Below are 17,864 nucleotides of genomic sequence, written 5' to 3' on the forward strand. Positions count from 1 at the left end.
TACCCCAACATTAGGTTCACCTGTAAACAGGAAAAAATTAACCAAATAGCATTTCTCAACCTCAAGATCACGAGAACAGATACACAATTCAAAATAGAAATCTACAGAAAAATCACCCTTACTGGATTATACATTCCCTGGGACTCAGCACATGAAACAAAACAAAAATTAAACACGTTAAGAAACCAAATAAATATGGCCACAAAACTATGCTCACCCAATAAAATTAACGATGAAATCAACAGATTTCCTCCAAAAACCACTGAAAAGATTATACGCACACACCTAGATCAACACCACAATCATCAACAGACAAACAATAATAAAACCCAAGATACAATAAACTACAAAATATTACATTGCAGAATACCAAATATTCCTGACATCGGCAAAAATAAACAACAATTGTGAAAACTTATAACAAAACACAACATTCCTGTAAACACCAAATTTAATCAAAAACCAGGTACAAAACTAAAGTCCATAGTATGTAAAAACTCGACTGACAAACACAACACTAACATTATTTATAAAATACAATGCAACAACTGCCACGACTTTGATATGAAAGAAATAAGCAGAAAATGAAAACCAGATTCAAAGAACACACAAAAACACCTTCACACGTTTTTGAACACTGCAACTCAAATAAACACAACATAACCATAGAAAACACCCAGTTACTAAGTAGGGAAACAATATAACACAAACGCATAATCATAGAAGACCTACTTATACAACAACTCAAACCAAAATTAAACCAGAATAAATGAACATCTTTACACCTATACTAATTAATAACTAAACTTACACTGCAATACCTCCTACAATCCCGTACCTATTTACACTTTCGTCCCTAAGACATATGTCTAGTGACTGTCAGTTTCAAACTCTCTTTGTTAACCTGAAGATGAACTAAGATGGTCGAAACGTTGTTCTCTGCTTCATTTTGACAAGAGTGTTAATACCCATACCAGGCATTCTGAGGTACATTTTTACTTCAAGTGGATTTCTCGTCATGACCAGTATGGTTACTTTGTTTTTAATTGTGATTTCACGTACTGACGAATGAGTAGAGCTGTAAAAGCTGAATTACTGCGGATATACCTGAAGTTCATTTGTTAAGTATTATAATTTATCTCAGACGAGCTTCCAATGCATTATGCTACATATTACGATTTATCATGAACGAGCCTCCAATTTTATATGTTATGCATCACAAACTGAAATAGCCTGATATTTAAACTTAGAAGTTAATTAACTAAAGAGATGTATCAAAATTATGATGCTTGAAAACAAGATTTATATTCACAGCTTTCTCTCTTAATACAAATATTTCAATGCAGAAAAAGTAGTACAATTTATAATAGAGAATATTACAAAAAGTTTTACGAAGTTAAGGTACAATATTAAGTCTTCAATCTGGTCTCTAACTGGATATATTATCGAGGTATCAAGATGAGCGAATTAATTCCGAGTTGATTTAGGCACATTTCATTTAACTGGAAACTATATCTTCGCTAATCACATGTGAGTTTTATACTGCTGAAGTTATATAATGTCTTCATAAAAACACCAACGTCTGATGTTAATCTGCTGAAGTTAAACAGTTTGTAAATGTTCGAAATATATAGACGTTAACGGTCAAATATCTGACATTCTCCATTGATAAGCGTTAATAATAATCACATCTTCCAAGGTTTATAGTATACTAGCTGTAGCAAACCAACAGTATATAATGTCCCTTGGCGCTTCGCGTTAATTCATAAGTATTAGGCTAATTTCTAGAAATTTCACCTGGCCCAACGATACTGACAATACGCTAGTGCTTTCATAAATTATATATTATTGATTATTACACTTGAGAATCTTCTACAAATTTAAAGAATTGACGGTAATTTAACACACACTTAACAGTATAAGTTACATGAATTTCTAGACATATGTTTGACTGAAAAACATTGATATTAAAATAAATATATAATATTAAATCTTACATAAATTTCATCATTCTTCCGATTTTCTGCTGGATAGCCAAAGTACAGGTATAATTACGACACTGGCCTTGTTTTTCTAGTTTTGACATTTATGTTACATAGTTTGACCACAGTTTGACCAATTACTTGCGATTTTATTAATATATAAAACAAGATAATAAGTTTCATGTTAAAACATAAATGTTCGTGTATATTTCTGTACGTTTTCTGCCTGTTAAAATCGAGATGATTGCTGCAAATCAATGACATAGGAATTACACCTTCTGGTTACAGTTATTCATAGACTCTATCTATTCTGATTATTTTTAGTCCTTAATAACGTGAGGAGCTTATCAGACACTCGTGGATTAAAGAATTGCTATTCTAGTTTAACTGGCACAGTTGAGTTGTAATTTTATTCTCCGAAAGTTATGTATAATATTTATATATTGTGTGTAGCTTGACACAACATATTCAAGAAAATGTCGAAAGAAAAGAAAGTTTCTTCTATTGTTTTGTCCATTCGCGCATTTCGGCAACTGTATACTTTTCTTCAAAACAGTTTTAACCACTCGTGCAATTATCTTATCTCCTGTCATAAGCATTTTACATGCTATATGTATATAAATCCTTGAATTTTATATCACATAAATACCGAAATAATCTTGCAGTTCCTATATCTTTAAATAATAATATCATAAAATTTCGCTTCTTTTTTGTAGTAAAGTATATTGAGGCATAGGTCTCATAATTACTTGTTTGTTTTTGAATTTCGCGTAAAGCTACTCGAGGACTATCTGCGCTAGCCCTACCTAATTTAGCATTGTAAGACTAGAGAGAAGGCAGCTAGTCATCACCACCCACCGCCAACTCTTGGGCTACTCTTTTACCAACAAATAGTGGGATTGACCGTTACATTATAACGCCCCCACGGATGAAAAGGCGAGCATGTTTAGTGCCACCTGGATTCGAACCCGCGACCTTCAGATTACGAGTCGAACGCTTTAACCTACTTGGCCATGCCTGGCCCGTAATTACCTATGGAATAAATGTAAAACAGTGAATAAATAATTAAACAAACTAACTAGTGGCATAACGTGTTAGTGAAAACTCACTCATACATTATTATTATTTAATTAAACAGTTTAACTATAATTTATAAACATAATGGTACTTATTTATAGTGCCAAAGGATTGAAGACCTTAAACGAAAACTGTAATTTGTTTTTTATTCCTGTTTTAAATTGAAAAACTATGCTTTCCTGGTATGTAAACTGATAGTAAAATGAAAATCATGGTCTTCTAAATTTATATTTGATTCAAAATCCTTCATTAATACTATTTAAATTATTATAAAAATCGTTCAATGAAGATAGTCTTATTCCAGTTTTAAATAATAAAGATAGGGACTGAGATCTAAAAAATGAATGTAGTTGAGAAGAAGTTAGAGTATTCAGTTTAAAATGTGTAAAATAAGTTAATAAATGAAATGCTACTTACCTCTTCCAAAGGCAATCAGAATATCGACGTTATTGATCGGAGACAGGGTGTCTTCTTGGAACAGCAAAGGAATTACTTCGGCCCACATCCGGAAAGCCAATGCTAATGCACTCCTTTGAGTGTTTATTGTTAGTTGATTACTGTATCCTGATTCTACTAAACGCCACGTGACCACTTCCTTTGGAATGAATAAGTTATGAAAGAGTAATCAAGAAAGGTATCTAACAGTGTCTTCTTTATTTGACTATTACCTAAAGGAACTCACAAAGATTGGATAAACCCTGTTACTTAAACACGAAAGATATACTTCTAACAGTGTGATAGTATATGTTATTAGTATCCAAATACAATGTCAGGCAATGAAAATGTATAAACCGAGCGTTATGGTAACGTATCTGATTATTGCTCGAACATTTTTTCAGTAAAAAGGACAGTCTCTTTATGTTTGTGTTTGTTGTCAAGCTACACAAGGAGCAATCCGTGTTGTTTTCATCACAGGTTTATAGACACGGTTTTTAGCATTGCAAGTGTACGGATCTACCACTGAATCTAGCACTGTCAGTACATGATCAATGAATTGGTTACTCTAACCTAACACAGCAATTAAAACATTTTAGGTGCAATATGTCAGTATTATATTGTGTTGTTTAGAAATCCGCGCAAATCTACACGAGGGCTATCTGTGCTAGCCGTCCCTAATTTAGCAGTGAGAGCCTAGAGGGAGGGCAGCTGGTCTTGCCAGGTCTTTCTTATTTTATTTATCATAAATTGTGTTCATAACCTTACCATTGTAAACATTACGTTTAACAATTTGATTTAAATGTGTAAGCTTATTTCAACTGAATATTTATATTTAAAAATAAGCTAAGCTAACCAAGATTATTGTTGTTAAACAACCAGTCATTATTAATATGTGTTCAAGCCTTTAACTGTCACGTGCACATTCAAGTTATTTTCTAAAGCATGCAATAAGAGTTTAGAATTTTATACTACCACAAAGAAAGAGTATTATTCCCTTTAAATATCTTAACTTTTTAGGAGATTCAAATTTCAGATAACTAATGGTAAACTAACATATGTCTTTTTATAATATTAATTGTATAAAATAAGCCTTTTGGTAGGACGGCTAAAAAGCAATTTCTAATCTTCGTGCATTTATTAGAATTATGTGTTCCTTAATAAACTAACTCATTAAATATTTACTTTACAAAGGATTTCTCTTTGAAATATAACTAAATAATATTGATACATTTTTGACTAGAATATAAGGTATAAATGTTGTTGTATTCAGTTTTAAGAGTAAAATTACCGCATGAAAAAAAGAGATATTTCAATACTATTCAGCAAGAAGAGGCAGTTAAAAGCATAATAAAAATGCTTATCTATATTTAGACTAAGGATCAGGTAAAGTTTTAGAGCCAAACCTTTTCTCATGCGAAAACTAAAGCGAGATATCATTTTAGGATTTAATTAGAAATCAAGAGAAAACATTTCCCAATGACACTTATACTTACAATTAACGTTGCATAAACTCACAAATAAAGATTTAGTAGGGTAATAACTCATAATAGAATTACATCTACATTAGTTATAATTTAGTTATTCTAAAATCAAAGAAAGATCTAATTATAAGATATAGTTATTCATGGTTCACAGATACAAATTTTACAACTAACATATTTGTTGTATAAATGTAATGATATTAGAAATTGCGAACTTATAACATAACAAGCACTAAGAAGATTATCTATTAACAAAAATAAATATTATTCATTTCAAACAAATCAAGAATATTCTTAACATTATACTACTATGTCTATGTGTATTAACAGTTTAACCAGCTGTGTCACAAACAGTGCAATAATATTTATGCCTAACAATCGATTGAGGAAAACATAAACTATCTTATACTCTATTATGCTCATAGCTGTCTACTGTTAGCCTGTTAGTTTTCACAGTAGACCTTTTCGACCTTTTAGACTTAATGCTGACAATGCGACAACCTTTCAGGGTGACGTTGGTATCTTTTTAATCTATTAGCGTTTATACGGACTCGACTTTGGATACCCAAGAGTTCTTTAAGTTCTTTCTCTGTGGGTATTTCAGTTTAACTGCCATGCGCGAACATTCTTGCTCCTTCAATGGTGGGGGAGTTATAATGTTTTGGTCAATTTCACTGTTCATTGGCTAATAGTAACACAAGAGATAGCGGAGGGTGATGAAGACAGTCAGCTTTCCTCTAATCTAATACTTCAAACTTATAAACGTCTAGCAGAGATAGGCCTCCGGTGGCTTTGCTCGAAATTTAAAATAAACAGTCAATATAATTTTTTAGAATTAACACTGGCTCTAATTTTATTGTTTTTAAACTTCTTTAGCCATTTATGAAAAGATATATTTGCTCACACTAACTTCTATGTATAAAATTGTATAGAAATGATTCAAACAATCTTATTAAGACGAATATGAATATAATAACATAAATTATGATATGATTTTGCACAAAATATAAAACTGAACGAAAATTAGTAACAAACTAACCGAATTAAAAGCATATATTTCAGCAATATCATGTAAAGAACGCTTCTTTCTTCGAAACTGGAGGTATTCCTGTATTTTCTCTAGCTTTCGGTCAAAATTTCCACTCTCAATTTGCTCAATGTAATCTTCCATCCAACGTCGTCTTCTGGAGAAAGTAAGTTGTGATGAAGGTGCAAGGCTCGTAAAAGGCTTTCCTGATGACGCCATAATTATGTCGTTCAAACTGAGTGTTAGTTTTGGAACTTCCCGTTTGAAACGACTTACTGGAGGATATCCAGCTGTGTAAACAAGAAAGCAACAACAATACGAGTAATAACGCATCATATATTCAAGTTCTGAAATTTTAACTCCAGTTTGCCTAAGCGTAAAGTAAGCATAATGTTTCTTACATCGTAGTTACTCGTACCCATTTATTCAAGGAATATTTGAGGATCTATTTAAAAAGAAACTTTATTCTTGCTGATACTTCCTCACACGTTTAAGGTGTGCAATCATGTAAATTTTATTGCTATTTGGAAATTATGTAAAAAGCACACGTTACCTATCTAAGTTTGTTTTTTTTTCAATTGCACATACAATTAGTTTTTCCTGTTAGGAAGTTATTAACAATTTGATTCAAAAGGAATATTTTCATTCGAACAGATATGTTCCGCAAATTTTCTTAACATGTTAATTTCTTACATAAATTGCCAATATAGTTCAAACATTCCTCTCAAGCATTTATTAACAAATTAATCCTTTATATCAGTTGTTCTTGCATTTCGCTGTTTGGAAGAATAGAGTATAGATATCCGGAAGTTAAGAATGTTGGGATACAAAAACAAACTGACAAAAATAAAACAGTCTTGATTTTATTAGACCTAATATGAAAACAATATAGTAGAAAAATAGTTTACTAGCTAACAAATGTCTTTTGGGTAACATAATTTTAATTAACCCTTTAACTCAATTAGTAAAGACGCTCTGTTGCCAATAGAAAATGGATCGAGTTCTAGAAATTGTAGCTTTTGGAATACATTAGCAGTAGCTCCCATTGGTAAATAAAAATGTAGAAGACTCAAGGATGTTTCATGATATAACACAATGTTACTTACATCGTACACTTAATTGTACAGGTTGAAAAGGCACCGCTGCTGATTCGTCATCTGAGTTTCCACAGCGAGATTCACTCATAATTTGTAAGGTTCCTGCATCCAGACGACCTGTCTGAGGTGTGTTATACGTTTTCTGGTAATTCTTGATTGCATTCTCCAAATCTGACCTAGTACAACCAGGATGTGATTTCAACCTATTTCTCATTTCTGGAAGCACATGAAAGAAATCTGGAAACACTGATCGTTTTTGTCTCCTAAAGCCACACTTCAAATATCCATATTTTGCTAAGATATCCTGTAACGGTTAGCAAACCACAAGAATTGAACATTAATATTAGAATAACTAAATAAAAAGAAAGCCAGACGAAACAATTGCAAAATAATGTATAATTACTATTTAGTATATTATATAGAAGATTAATTACAGATTCTTGAAACATATCTAAATTATCAACAATTTTACTGGATATGTTAGGATACTACAGTCACTATATAAACAAACATCTCTGTCGCACATTAAAGGAAACTGCGCTGATTAGGCCAAAACATAATCAGTGGCTGGAGAGATAATTAACCAATATTTCTAGAAAGTAATATTTATACAGTTAAATCGTATAATAGAAGTAAAAGACATAATAATTTAATTAAGAGAAACATCAGTGTTCTCTACAGAAGCAGAAAGAAAAAAACATCTGGCACTGTAAAGTGTTTAGGACAATAACATACCCTAAAGGTACATCCTATCAGGATAAAAACTAATTGCGGTGAAGCTAGGAATTCTTCTTTACACCATTGACAAAACATTAAAGAAATAATTGAAGATGATAATAGCTAGCAAGCCGAAAATTCATAAGCTGCTATAAATATCACAAAATCATCAGTTATTGCCACAAGAACGATGGTCAATCCTCCATATATCTTTTTCTAAAATTAAATTTTAGTGGAGAGAATGAGAAATGTATTTGCTCTGTTTGCGATAATTTGGATACACAAAATGGTAACAATAAATAAATCACATTATCTTTGTGATGTCTAAAACATCGTAAATATGACGCATGTGTTTTATACACATGATTTCCCTAATTTATTGCTGTTATTAACAAAGAAACTATTCCAAACTGCATACTAATCTGGCGTTCTTTCTGAATATTAAAGCTAATTTCATAACACTTCTCTGCGATATGTACACTGTAGAGATTTATAAACTTGATTGTCAGGTACGTGAAATCTTCTACACTCTAACCTTTTATTACATCAAAGCGAGAAAAGTATTCTCACCAAACAAACCGACTTTGATGTATCATCCATCGATTGTACTATTTCTGTCGAATATTCAATATTATTAAGCTCCCATGTTTCAATGTTAAAATTTAACAAAATGAATGAGGTTGCATTTAGAACCTACGTTTCATGATTGAAAACTACATATGTCTGTCCTAATGCTTAAATATCATCAATGGCCAGGTAGTTAGGGGCGTTCGAGTTATAATCCAACGGTCTCGGGTTCGAGTCCCCATCAAACAAATATACTCGTCTTTTGAACTGTGGGGACTTTATAATGTGACAGTCAATCCCACTATTCATTGGTAAAAGAGTAGTCCAAGAGTTGGCGGTGGGTGGTAATAACTAGTTGCCTTCCCTCTAGTCTTACACTGCTAAAATAGGGGCTGCGAGTGCAAATTAGCCCTCGTGTAGCTTTGCGCAAAATTCAAAAAACAAGCAAATATCACCAGCATTTGATGGCTTTACTCAATATATATATATATATATACTGATTTTTTTTTTAGCGGAAGGAATACTATAACATTTACCACTACGAAAAAGGCAGGTAATATCATTTAGGTATTTATGCTATTTGACTAACATTTACATTCAAATATATATACCTTGATCGGCAACAAGAAACAAAACTTCCTTTGTTCAAAAAAGGAACAAAATGGGAATTTAAAGGAAAGAAAACAATAAAGTAAAAACATATGTAAACGACTAAGCAATGATAAAAATGAATAAAGGCCACAGTAAAACTTTACCTCTGCTTTTTCTTTTGAGGTGACTAGGTTTTTATCATTGAATGTTCTATATCTTAAATAATGATGACGGTCTCTGAGATGCAACACTTCTTCCGTTCTAAAGACAGGTATTCGAACTAATAAGCAAAGCATGAAAACGAACGAGACTTCAGGCATTGGTATTTCTATCATGACCGGTTCACGACTGGAAAGTAACTGTTGTCTCCGAATGTTTTTTGCTTGTGTTTGGTAGAAAATACATCACCATAAATAATACTTGTATTCCAGAGGTCTATCTTAGTCGAAGATTACAAAGATCTTCTGTAAAACAGAATTGTGATTCTAAAGAAATCAAGCAACAATAAAACATAACATTAAGAATAGTTAATACTGGTGAAACAAGCATATACAAAATCGCTATTGAACAGACACCGTGTGCAGAGCTCCAGTTGCCATACTGAAATATGGAAAAATTTATCTCTTGTGAAACAAAAGCATAGAACATCAGACTTAGTGTCACAATTTATAACAAGGCTATAACGCACGTATAATATAAAATGATAGATTAAAAAACAGCAACAAAATCCATTATTCGATTAATAAAGTAAAAGAGCGAAGGAAAGAGATTCGGTTTATAAAGTACTAACTAAAGTTGTGTGTCTTTTGTGACAATACCCGTACTAAATATATTAATTTGAATGAAATACATTAATTTCTTTAACTTTTTTCCTTTGAGTGTTTTCACTCACAGAATGAGCCAGATTTCGACACTTATTTTCATAGACTGTGAACTTTTTACTTATTATTATTGTATGGTCGTCTTCAGTAACTATGTAGTCAATATACAAATGGTCCACGCGGTAATTTCCACGATTCAACGCAATTTGTTATGAGCTCGATATGAAGGGTGTGTTTTTCTTCTCTGTTTATTGAAGAACTGCTGTCACTGGTTGGGTGATAAAAATATAAGTTACTCGCATATTCTATAATTATAATAACTAAAACGATAATAAAATATTATAAAATAAAGAAACCAGGGCTATATATCACACAATATTTAATACAAATTACAGTTACGACAGAAAGTATTACTACCCTTGCGACCCGAGTGGATTTTTGCTTATAACTTACAAAGTATCACGAGTAGGCTAATAGAAGTATAATATATTATAAATATTATAATAACGCACATCTACATAAATTGTTTGTGTAAATTAAACGAAAAATAACCAAAAATATGGGGAGCAGAAAGTGTTCGTACAGTTCAGAACATGATAAAAAACTGATATTCCCGTAACAATTTTGTTTAGTTTGGCGAATAAACTACATTATACCATTTCAAAACTAGACACTGAGTTCATAATTATGGGAATTTAGCCAGCAAAAAATGTACTTTAAATTTAGCGCCGTCTCCGTCATTATCTGCTTGGTCATCATGGCGAATAGGAAACAACTGTCCAGTGATTTAAAAAAACGAAATATTGTAAAATACAAGTCTCGTGTGTCTCTTTTCGGCATTGCTACACAACTTAATGTGCCGAAATTTACTGTTCAAAGCATAATTGCCAAGTTTAAGCTTACAGGATCAAGTTCTAACCTCCCTCGTTCCGGACACCCCACCAAAATTCTAGAGAGAACCAAGGGGAAGGTTCTCAGAGTAGTTAGAAAGAACCCTCGTTTAACACGTAATGACATACAGAAACTGGTAAGGGAAACTGGGGTTGAATTAAACACGTCCACAGTTACGAACATGTTACGCTCATTCTGGGTTCAAAGCATGCCGTCCTCGTAGAACTCCATATCTAAAGCCTATTCATTTAGAAGCACGATTGAGGTATGCAAAAAAGCATGTAGATAAACCCTTTACCTATTGGAAGAATATTCTTTGGTCAAACGAGACTAAAATTGAGCTTTTCGGCCACAATGATGTTCGCTATATTTTCCGTAAGAAGGTGGAACGAAATCTTGAAAAGAACACCGTCCCTACAGTTAAACATACTATGGGGTTCCTTCAGCTCTTCTGGTGTAGGCAGTCTTCACCGCGTCAACGGAATCGTAAAAAAAGAAGAGTACGTTGATATATTAGGCACTTATATCAAGAATGATGCTCGGAACTTGCGGCTTGGGATTTTCCAGCACGACAATGACCCTAAGCACACATCGAAATATGTGCAATCCTGGTTGCAGAAGAACCATATAAGCGTTCTGGAGTGGCCATCGCAGTCACCCGATCTCAACCTAATTGAAAAAGTTTGGCATGAGTTGAAGATCAGGGTTCATCAGCGTCATCCGAAAACCTTGCAAGAGTTGGAGGCCTTCTGTAAAGAAGAATGGAAGAAAATACCAGTCAAGTACTGTCAAACGATCATGGAAGGCTATGAGGAGAGATTGCGCCAAGTAATTCACCTGAAAGGCTACACAACTGACCATTAAAGAGACGCACGAACACTTTCTGACACCTATGTTTGGTTATTTGGTTATAAACACATATACATAAATGTGTATGTTTGTTAGTATAATATCTGTAATATACTTTACTTTTATTATCCTAATCGTGAGTACTTTTTTCCTCATAACTTAAAAAATCAATATCTTCAGAATAAATCTGTCTATAAACTATAACCGACCAGTACATTCATGTTCGTGTTTTGCTTATCGAAGTGCTATTTTTATACAATTTGAAGAACCAAGTAAATTAAGCTCAACTTACTCGTGTTTTATATCGTTTCAAGCTTTTCTCTTTTCATTACAGAAGAAAAAATTACAAAATAAAAATAATGAAAAATAAACGACACAATAAGAGAACGAGCAAAAGACGTGATAATTTGTCTTCGTAATTAATGTGTCATTTGTTTGAAATTTAACAATTTTTGTTAATTGTTCTTACGTTTAGCTGTTGGATATTTCTCATTATCTTACAAGCTATCAAATACTGGTCAGTCACATTGCTCTTGTAGTACTCCTAAACGTTCGATATGTTTCCCATTGTGACCTTTTCTACAATAGATTTCTTTCCACCAAGAAGAAAAATAGGTTCAGCACCAAGAGAGGATTTCTATCAATCCTGTATCCAATAACAAATAACTTCTTCTTTGGTTATTTAAAGGAACATCCAACATTACTTGTTATTTTAAGTAAATGTATCGATTTTATATTATCTTTATATATGGTAATTTAAAAAAGACGCACAAATCGTTACATAAATTTAAAATCAAGATTAAGAAACGGTACCTGTAAACTAGAGGATGCACTTAACGAAAATGAAGACGAACTCATGATATACAATCTTGATTTTATAAAATTAAGATTTTATGACAAATATTCGAATAAGACGAACAGTCTTTAATTCCAATTTACAGAAGACCCAAAAGTAGCTTGCTCAGTCATTTAGTGGTCAACTAAGTGCCACTATCGGTTAAATCTAAGTTCTCACCTAGAGATTTTTAGTATGTTTGGATATAAATATAAATACAGCTGACAAGGAGAAGGCTATGTTCACTCCGTTTTTGAGGTCTGTTTTTTTACGAGATCGTTGACAGTTAAATTTATGCATAACATTAAATTGAATATCACTCTATTTATCAAACCCAATGTTCTCAACTACTTATCTATCTTTTTTGTTATATCATTTAAGCTAAAAAAATTTTATATCGCATTATTATAAAGCTCTAATTCTCTTTTTACATATAAACCTCTTAAAGCTGATTTCTGTTAGAAGTAAGTGAACCCTCCAGTAAATGTTCTGTCTGTGTAGCTTAACATTTTTGAAACCAAATATCCATATACACATTTGCCATGCATTGCGATCCTTGAAAGAGAATACAGAATTATGGTAGTTAAAATAGCCATGAGCCACTTTGACGTATTATTCTGGTCTTTAATTCCAGAAAACCTGGAGTAGGTTGCTCTATCATTTTGTGGTCAACTGAGTGCCACTATCAATAATGCTTGTGGATGTTGTAGGTGTTTTGTTTTTTGATGTTTAGGCCATAGTGGGTATGAAACACTAGTAACTCTGTATTCCTTTAGATTCGACAGTACGGTATGTCCTTCTGAAGAAATATGGATAGTTAGCACTGTGTTTACTGCTTTTCTTATGAACTGTAAAACAACAAAGAAGTATGTAATACCAAAACAACCAATGATACAGTTGTAAGTCTACGGATTTACAACGCTAAAATCAGGGGACCGATTCCCTCGGTGGACTCAGCAGATAGTCTGGTGCGGTTTTGTTATAAGAAGACACACATAAACACATCCAAGACCTCACTACCTGTTAAAGTTACTAATCATCTTACGTTTTATCAAAAACATTCCTATCTAGTATGACACCTTCCGCATTGTAAATCAAAATACATACAAACAGCTTGGAAACATTCCGAATTCGGCATAGAAACTGAGATATGGTTACCCGCGTCTCAAAACATCTCATCCAGAAGTTTAATTTGAAGATTAAGGGCTTTATGTAATAAATTATTTGGGGTCAAACCCTAACAATACTTTAACTTCATCAAGAGGAACTGTGGTCATAATAAATAAATTTTTGTGAAAATACGATTTTTGTTTGTTTTCTCAATTCTGCAATTATGAACTTTCACCAAGTACAGAAAGTATAAAGTATCATTTATAGAATGATAATTTTGTGCTACATGATCACCTGCTGATTTCACAACTGGATATCTTAAATGTTCTATTGGAATATGTATTCAAAACTCTCTATGTTGGTTTCAATGTGAATAGTTTGCATACTTACAAAAATATTTCTGTGACTCTTTAGTTAGCATTTGATGCAGTACTAAGAACTACAAAAACAGTAAATAACAAATGAACTGTAGTATTTCAGCTTTGTAGTTCTCTCTTATATTCTAGATGTATCATAAATGAGCTGAGTTAAGTTAGAAGTATAGAAACTGAAAACACTTGATGGTATCTTCTACTTTGAAGATGGCGATGCCTTTTCCACAGAAAAACTGAGCTTCTGCACTTCATATTGTTGTTTTCATGAGGAGTGTAGAAAGGTATCTCTTTTCTATTTACAGAATCTCTTTCCAACTAAGACGAAGCTTCATTATCAGTTATAAACAAAAGGACAGACAAATCGAAAATTTTCCCGATTTCTGTTTCTGAGGGTAATAAGACTTACAACTGTTATTCAGTTTCACCCAAATTCACTAGAATTCCGACCCTTTTATACGGATCTGCCGTTTCCATCTAAGGCAGAGTGCTTGGAAGCTCTTACATAAAAGCAGTGGCCATAAGGGAAAACACGTAAAAAAACTCTCTGTTTATCCACGTTTAAGAAGTGGAACTGTAATGATTTGCATGTCATGGATGACATCCAGGCTTCACTTATCTTTATGACTATGAGTCTGTATCAATTTACAAGTAAATATTTTAAAACCTCCTGATATAGTCATCATTCACAATTTTCATTAATTAAAATTGGCATGTCGTATTAAAGATAAGTTCATGAAAATGTAGCATTGGTAGTTTATTAACCAACATAATTCCTCAGCAACTGTATCACTCATTCTATTTCTAGAGGTCTTTACCAACTGATTTATGTTTTATTGGTCATATCATAATACTGTGCTAATGTCTACTAACACCAGCTCACCATTGTGTGTTAAAACAATGCTAGAACTGTTCTTAATCTTAGGATTAGAGTGCTCTTTTAATTGATCTCCCAGTCTTTTGAGAGCCGACAAACTGTGGTGTTCAGTAGTGTTAGCACAAAGTCAAAAAATATATTACAGGTTATTTTCTAAGAACAATAGAAAATAAACATCAGGTAGAACAAAAAAAATATTTATTTTTCATATTCAGTACAATAGACACTCAGTGGAAGTGCTTAAGTTCAGTAAACAGTAATTTTTGTGTTCCCTTGCTTTAATAACTACAGACAGTCTTTTAGATATTTTTGCAACATATTTAATCAAAGTGTTCTTTGGAATGTTACTATAAATGTCTCTAATACACTCCTATAAAGTTTCTTTGCAAGTAACTTCTGACAAGTTGTTTGAAGTTAAACATAAAGCTGCACAAAATATGCCCGTTACAGATATAGAAACCTGAGTTCTAGTGGCGTGAGTCCATAGACATAACGTTGTACTGGGGCATGCTACAGGTAAAAGAGCCAAAATTAAACACCAGCAAAATTTTACTGAACTTGCACTCGCAATTTAGGTACTTTAACTTTAATTAAAACTACTTTTCCAAGGAAATATTGTACACCCAACTAGGAATTACAATATACATGTTATAACTAATTGGCAGTTATTGTTACAATATAAAGCTACTTCTTTTCTATCTCCTACTCTACGTTCTGCTATATGAAGATAATACTTAATTCCAATTGATAAATAAAAATACATGCTTTCTGTAAGTTTAGCGTTTTACATGCTTTATGATTAGCATGAATGTAAAATGTAAAACAGCTTTTATTAAAAATTAGTAGCATATTTTAAACTTGTTCTTTCAGTTTTTAAATTAAACACAATCTGATTGCTCTGGAATACAAATACAGATTAACTTTGATTGTTGTTTTAAATTCATCTAGCATTATTTTATCACTTTTTTCAACCTCCTTCTGAATCTGTCGTGATTTGATAATAATTAATGCCCAGTTTGAAACCTGAGAATCGAGATAGTGCAAATATTTGTCCGACCTTCTCGCTCATACATACGGATTATAATATGACAGTCAATACCACCAGATGTAGATTAAGAGTATGCAAAAGAGCTGATGGTGGGAGTTGGCATGTGATTGCCTTTAAAGCAGGCGCGGCATAGCCAAGCGTATTAAGGCGTGCTACTCGTAATCTGAGGATCGCGGGTTCGCATCCCCATCGCGCCAAACATCGCCCTTTCAGCCCTGATTGTAGCGTTGTAAATCCGTAGACTTCCCGCTGTACTAGCGGCGGCTTATTTTTCTCAAACTCTGCATTCTACTTCTCCATTTGTTCATCATACTTCCGAATTTGTTTCGAAATAATTTTCAAAACTTTTCTATCTCGTTTCTTGATTTTTCTTTCGAGAAAATGTTTAGTTTATATACCATATATATTATTTTTAAACACTTATCTAAAACGCTTCACTTGATAAACTTAGTTAGCTTCTAAAAATGTCTTAACACTCTCTATCAGGTTTTCGATAATTGTAATTTTCTCCATTGAAGTTTTTGGGTTTATTTTAAAAGAGTTCTTTATAATTTCCATCCATATTATCATTCATGGTGAGAGAACCTTGCAGGAAAGGTTTGTATGTTGAACTGTTGAATATTACACAACTTTATTAGAGGACTACTGTGTTAGCCTTCCTCAGTCATGAAGTCATAGACCAAGGATAAGGCAGGAAGTCAGCACTAAAATTTTTTTAACAAACTAATAGCGAGATACATTATCACTTTATAACGTCTCAACAGCCGAAAGAGGAAGCTCACCATGTATGGCAAACCGGGAAAGAGAGATGAAATTTTACCTAAGTTGAGTGACACCTAAAACACTGTGATATGCTATATTCATATTAAATTCTATAGATGGAAGGATTTGGACAGATTTTTAAGGGTAAGGTTGGCTTGTTAATAATGACAACTGAGTATCAATATAAAAATATTCAATGAGTGTGGTATTCCATATATATGTGTAGGTATAGTCCCAATGAAGCTTTGCGTTTGGCATACTTTGTGATGGATTGGATCAATAGGTACAAATTTTAAACTTTACATTAATTTTAAGAACATTTATTTCCCAGTGTCCCTCTATTTATAATACACAAGGATTTTTTCGCTCTCAAAGAAAGCAGGAAATTACAATTTTTGGATATTTTGGTCAAATCGTCATAACAACATTAGAAAGAAACGCTTTTGAGTTGATAGGCCATTGGGTAAATACCTATTGTGGTAGCTAGTCCCAAACAATACTACGAATTTCCCAAGAGCACTTATCGTGATGAGGGTTCTTACTAACTTCTCTCACTTGGTCATTGTTGTTGAGCTGTCAAGTCGGAGTATATCAGATTTTGAAAGAATGATATATATATATAAGCCAATTAAGGCTCTCATACTAACTTTCACATCATCCATCTCTTCCCGCTAATGTAAAGGCGGGTTATTTGAAAACAAAGTCTAGTCACGTATTCTAAATTCTATCCACTGTTTTAAATGGTGAGGAGTTCGAAATACCTAGTAATGATTCTATTGGTCTGTGTTCATTGAAATGAGAAAACAACAGCACTGGATGTGAACTACACTGATTCATATCCTTTATACTCTATAACATACCGAGAATAAGCTGGGTAGTAGTGAAATGCAATGAAAAATAAATATCCTGAAGAATTATATCCTGAGTCAAAAGAATTGTTTCAGAGCTGAGCTACGAAAATGCTGCTCCTCATCTTACTACTTCAATGAACAAAAATATATTCTTCTTTTGCCTACAAATTCTTTATAAACGTTCTGTCCTTTTTTTTCTGTTATTAAGTGAGTAAGACTGGGTCCTTCAGGGAAGAGGTTTGAAGTATGAGCTACATAAGAAATATTAAGGTTGTACCTTTGAGATACATGATGTTATGGGAAGATCACTGATGTAAAACTATCATTAATCGTCTGCCATCAGGAGGTGATTGCTGCTGATAAAACACAACTGGTGGCAAACATTTAATTGTATCCTTCAAATATAGGACGTTGTGAAAATTGCTTATGAAACAAAACTATTGATATGCAGTTAATGATAATTTTTGCGTAT

General features: G+C 32.7%; 1 protein-coding gene across 2 annotated transcripts in view; it reads right to left on the reverse strand.

Annotated features, from left to right (window-relative positions):
* The window catches only part of LOC143244702 (matrix metalloproteinase-21-like), a 52,704-nt gene that overhangs the window by 11,535 nt on the left and 23,305 nt on the right, over nucleotides 1-17,864 (reverse strand). For both annotated transcript variants that reach the window (XM_076489819.1, XM_076489820.1), the window contains exons 2-5: nucleotides 9,142-9,441; nucleotides 7,112-7,406; nucleotides 6,018-6,295; nucleotides 3,477-3,654 (exon numbers count right to left, since the gene is read on the reverse strand). In XM_076489819.1, the coding sequence (XP_076345934.1) occupies nucleotides 3,477-3,654; nucleotides 6,018-6,295; nucleotides 7,112-7,406; nucleotides 9,142-9,312 (922 nt within the window). In that variant the 5' untranslated portion in view covers nucleotides 9,313-9,441. The remainder of the gene's footprint in view (nucleotides 1-3,476; nucleotides 3,655-6,017; nucleotides 6,296-7,111; nucleotides 7,407-9,141; nucleotides 9,442-17,864) is intronic.

The sequence above is a fragment of the Tachypleus tridentatus genome, chromosome 2 (assembly GCF_004210375.1).
Source record: "Tachypleus tridentatus isolate NWPU-2018 chromosome 2, ASM421037v1, whole genome shotgun sequence".
NCBI lineage: Eukaryota > Metazoa > Arthropoda > Merostomata > Xiphosura > Limulidae > Tachypleus > Tachypleus tridentatus.